The 5,446-nt window shown below is 41.8% G+C and overlaps 1 protein-coding gene across 1 annotated transcript; it reads left to right on the forward strand.

Annotated features, from left to right (window-relative positions):
- Nucleotides 1-3,219: 3,219 nt before the first annotated feature.
- Nucleotides 3,220-4,539, forward strand: LOC311057225 (ATP-sensitive inward rectifier potassium channel 1-like; the record flags this gene model as incomplete). Its single annotated transcript, XM_084074174.1, has 1 exon — nucleotides 3,220-4,539. One exon carries the CDS (start codon nucleotides 3,220-3,222, stop codon nucleotides 4,336-4,338), a length of 1,119 nt encoding a protein of 372 aa, XP_083930300.1. The 3' UTR covers nucleotides 4,339-4,539.
- Nucleotides 4,540-5,446: the final 907 nt, after the last annotated feature.

The raw sequence follows: 5,446 nt of genomic DNA on the forward strand, positions 1-5,446 counted from the left end.
TGAGGAAACTGGGGCTGACCAGTGTATTGAGATTCTATGAATGTCGAACTATAGTTATTATTTCAATAAACCTGAGTCACAAAGATGTCATTTTGTGCTTTGAGTTAATTTCCACCATTATGGTACGATATGGTTGTGGTCAAAGTTAAGATAATCTAACCGCCTTTGTGTTTCATTGAATAAGCCCACAATGTTTCTCGGAAGCATGGCAGTAAATTCTTAAAATTCCCTAATAATGGGTCATTGTGTTTTATCCTCAATCAACAAGCAAGTTTGTAAAAAATACATTAACTTTCTATTAACTATAGCCTTATAATAATAGTGGTACTGATTGGATGGCACGTAGATGAGTGGTCAGTACTGTTGCCTCACAGCAAGAAGAACCTGCAATTGAACCTGACATCACTAGGGCTGACTTTGGCCATAGAGTTAGCATTTTCTACCCCTGTCCACATGGGTTTCCTGACTTTCCTCTGGCTGCTACTGTTTCTTCTCACTAAAATAAATGTATACACCTGCCAGGGTACTAGAGCTGGAGGTGGTCCCAGGGCACTGCAACAATTAGCATCAATGGCTGCCCATTGCTTCTGATAATTAGGATGTTAAATAAAGAGGACTAGATATGTGCAAATGTACAGACAACTTACAATACAGTCTCATTAAATCTTAATAATAGAATAGACATGAGCTATATAATAACAACTTACGCCATATTTTATACTTTCAACAATTTTCAAAAATAGCCAACCTATACAACACATTAATTGCAAGCCTAAAATAGGGACACCAGGCTGAAAGTAGTTAAGATATAACTTTCCTCATAGAAATACTTCCATTCCGGTTAACGTCCGTATATTGTGTTACGCAGAACAGCTGGGCTTTGGAGAAAGTGCTCTATTCTACCAGAGTGAAAATGTATGCAGAGTTTGCAGACATTTCATTCTCCACTGCCGTTGAGTTCAATGAGAAGCAAAGTGCATGATACTCTTCAGGGGGTCTGCATGGCATTCTGGGCCCCAGTGCAACACATCATACCATGTTGGCATCTTTGAGGGCTCCGGTCCACTGTGGGCACTTGGAACCTTGCCACCCTTTCAGCCTGATTCAAGCCAAATGCATTTCTTTCACCAAGATGGATTACATGTGGGGTCTTCTGTACCCTATGCACACTAATTTACAGTATAATATATATTTACAGTGGTGAGCACATAGGCCTATAAACTAGAAAGCATAGTTTGTCATGCATTTCTCATATACTTTACAGTTTATTTGATGGGAGGTTATTAATAATGTATTATGTCAACCTTAAGTTGTCTTTGTAATATTCCTATGGTACAGTTAGGAGATAACTGCAGCACCACTGCAGCTGACTATATTATAGGAAATACTGGCAGCCTCTTCAAACTTTCTTTGTCCACAGGATTTACATAATACTTAATGAATACTTACTCCATGCAGAGGACCATCCTGTAAAGGCTTGTTGAGTGCAGTACTTACCTAAATGAGTGATATAAACCTATCTTCCATACATATCATCTGGGAAAGTGTCCTTTTCATAATTAGGTTTGCCACTGGAATATGGCACAGATGCAGTACCCCCTCCAGCTCTTCATTTTGATGCAAATGTTGCGCAGACTTGCAGGTTTGAGGGGGAGGGGTGCCAATGGAAATGCAATTGAAGGATTTCTTTGTGGGGCCCGGCACAAATCCCAAATGCTCTCGGAGTTGAAAACAAAAACAGCATGGGTGCTGAACTGGTCACACTGGAGCCTGTGAATAGATGCACCTTGTGTGAGCTGTATAGATTTACGTGCTTCCTGGAAATGTGTGCAGCCACTGAATATAGAATATTCTAGATGCCCATGGCGAACAGCCTTCCTATTATTGTTTACACCGTTATGGGACCATGTTATGCTGTGGTTTGTGATGGAGAGATTCGCAGCCAACCACATTTAGCAGGAACCACTGATCATTTTAAAAGCAGGAGAATTTAGTGACAGAAAACATAGACTGGACGTATTCTGACTGGCTCCTGCGTCTGTTTGAGGCCAGTGTACATGGTGGCATGTGGCTGGGATTAGGAAATTTCACTGTGGATTAAAATCTTTTCCAACGCCTTCATGGCCACTTGCGAGGCGAAAGGAGTCTAAAGTTCCAAAAGAAATCCAGTGTGAAGTTTTGTGCCCATGGTCTCACTTTGCAGGTACGTTAAAGTATAAGATGTTTACTGCTTTTATTTAGAACTTGTGACATAATCAAACTTTAATTGTTTTTATGTTAACATAATTTTAGTCTAAAATGTTGTCATTAAATCTCTTTAAAATCTGATTAAAATGTTATTGATATTTATCCCAAATATAATTGTATGTTTGCTTTTTTTACTTAAAGGCTTGAGATGCTGATGCTGAAGTTAGAGTTTGCAAATAGCACAGACCATATTTGTGTCTAGTTTTCCCATTGTGGTGTGGCAGCTTTGTCAGTTACATAACAGAGAAACACAAAGGACCACAATAACATGGCTGAGTAGTCCACTGCAAAACGAACTCAAAATGTTTATCAGTGAGTGGCATGTAGTGTTCGAATGTATTACTATTACAAATTACACATAAAATCATTAGATTTTGTTGTTGGAGATCCTCTGTCACTAAAATAACAGAAATAGCTCAAATAAACAGACTTGCAAATAAGTCTCCCATATTATGTGGTCCTAATATCTCTAATATGCTCATCTCTGTGCTGTTCATATTCAGCACAGCAAAACCTTTCAAAAAAGTCCAAAACAAGCCTCTTGGAATTCAGTGTTTGTTTGTTCTATTGTAGGCTACATTGCATGCTTACTACTTTTCACACATTAGCTTACACTGAGTAAGTAAACAAGGATTTCAGATCCACCTATGGACACATGAATGCAGGGAATTCAACCTGGGTACAGAACATTGTTTCGCGGGGGGACATACAGTTGAATTCTCCCCTGGACAACACTCCAAAAATGTTCCTTTGGTCCCCTCCCACATTACCATCTATCTTCTCCCAGGATGTAAGGAAACAAAAGAGAGAAGATTGGAGAGCAAACAGAGGAGGATGGTAGGAACTAGGATGTAGTGGGACAGCAACTGTGCTTCAGTGTCCAGTTGGTGATCCCCTCAGAACCACATAGATGCCTAAATACAGTATACATACATTTATCTAAAATATTGCACCTTTTCTTACAGCTCCAGGATGTTCCAGGCTAAGAAGAGAAGCCACAGAACACGGTTGGTCACCAAAGATGGCCGCTGCAACATTGAGTTTGGCAACATTGAGTATAGCAACCACTTTGCTTTCCTGGTGGACTTCTGGACCACCTTCGTGGAGATCCGCTGGCGCTTTGTCTTTCTGCTCTTTGTGGCGTCCTTCACTGGGAGCTGGTTCGTTTTCAGCCTGCTGTGGTACTGGATTGCAAAGTCCAACGGGGACCTGAGTGGACAGAACCGCACAGATGGACACGTCCGGTGCATAGACAATGTTAATGGCCTCACCACAGCTTTCCTCTACTCTTTGGAGACCCAGACCACCATTGGGTACGGTGGCAGGGCGCTGACAGGTCACTGTGCTGGCACAGTGGCTCTCATCATCGTTCAATCGCTCATTGGTGTCTTCATCAATTGTTTCATGTGCGGGGTAATCTTAGCCAAAATCTCCTCACCCAAGAAAAGGGCAAAGACGGTCACTTTCAGTGACACAGCTGTCATCTGCTTAAAGAAAGGCAGCCTTTGTCTCCTCATGAGAGTGGCCAACCTACGAAAGACCTTGTTAATAGGGAGTCAGATCTACGGCAAGCTGCTAAGGACCACTGTGACATCAGAGGGCGAGACCATCATTCTGGACCAGCTGGACATTGACTTTACGGTGGATGCTGGGAAAGACAACTTGTTCTTTGTGTGCCCACTGACCCTCTACCACGTCATAAACGCGTCAAGCCCCTTCTATGAGCTGTCGGTAGACACTCTTCCACAGCAGGACTTCGAGTTGGTCGTCTTCCTGGACGGGATGGCCGAGTCCACCAGCTCCTCCTGTCAGGTCAGAACCTCCTACACTCCCCAGGAGATCCAGTGGGGATACAGCTTCTTGCCCATAATCTCTCGCACCAAAACGGGCAAATACAGAGTCGACTTCTCCAACTTCTCCAGAACGGTACGGGTCACCACGCCCCACTGTGCCCACTGCTTCAGAACCGACGTGGACCAGCGCAACCACAACAACCTAAATCAATTAAATCACACGGGGAAGGTGGGAATTGATAACCCCGGGTTTGAAGTGATTGAAATTCAGGACTCGATGGACATCACCAAAATGTGAGGCGGCAGATGAAAAACTGAATGTGACCTCAGTTAGAGAACAACGCACAGCAAGACAGGATGTGGGAGATGACGCACAGAGAGATCTGGGTGTATCGCTTCCTCTGTGCAGACTGTTACTGTCTGACTATTCAGAGTCCTCAGTGAATGATTTCTATGAACCATCTCTTTCAAATGCTGAAAAAAAGTTCCGAAAACTTTTTTTGAAAAAAAGAGCCTCCAGGGCAAGATTAATATTATTGTATCAATACTGTACGCCCAGTGTTTCAAAGACGTAATAACTGCCATGCCCTACACAGAATGAAACTTCAAAGTTGTTAATCTTGTTGGACAGAACAATGTGTATTTACTGAAACCATTGGCAGCTAAGCTGTTGCTGGTTTGGCTCGTTACAATCAAAGCACCTTTCTGACATGGGACTGAAGCTACTGTACTGTAGTTGGCTCAACAAAGAAAGTGATGGAGGGTTGACAGTTAAGGGGGAAGGGAGAGAAAGTACAGCACAGTGGGTACTCTTTGTGAGAAGATTATGAACTGAGCCCTTTATAATGAAAAACTGTTGGTGGGAGAAAAGTAGGACAGACATTTTGAGACATTATTCCTACTAAAATTACTAAATGTGTCTTTTGTCATGTTGACATGTTTTTAATGCCTTGATAATTAGGAAACTGTGAACATAGCTGCTAACTCCATGTCCTTTATTGTGACCATTCTATGTTTTGTAGATTATATTGTGTACGGTATGATGTGTTCTCAGGGAAAACAGCATCCTAATTTAGTAATACTAAAATAAACCTACGATTTTTTTTTCACATTACCCTGACTTGTCCTCAATTCTTTGTGGGGTCTTGATGTCTTAGTTTCTCTGTACTGCAGTGCATGCTGTTGGTATGCACTCGTAGTTCTTCTTGAGAGCCATGAGAGGGTGCTGTTTGCCACCTGCATTTTGATCAGATTTGTTGATTCTTCAACCTAATTTGTCAGCAAGACTTTTCAATGTACAGGTACCAGGACGAGTGGGCAACTGAGAACTCTGGGCAACATTTATATTATGTGTATTTTATATTTACATTTTATAAATGGGGCTAAATACATTATCAATACAAATA

The sequence above is a fragment of the Gymnoscopelus microlampas genome (assembly GCF_963454915.1).
Source record: "Gymnoscopelus microlampas genome assembly, chromosome: 12".
NCBI classification, from domain to species: Eukaryota; Metazoa; Chordata; class Actinopteri; order Myctophiformes; family Myctophidae; genus Gymnoscopelus; species Gymnoscopelus microlampas.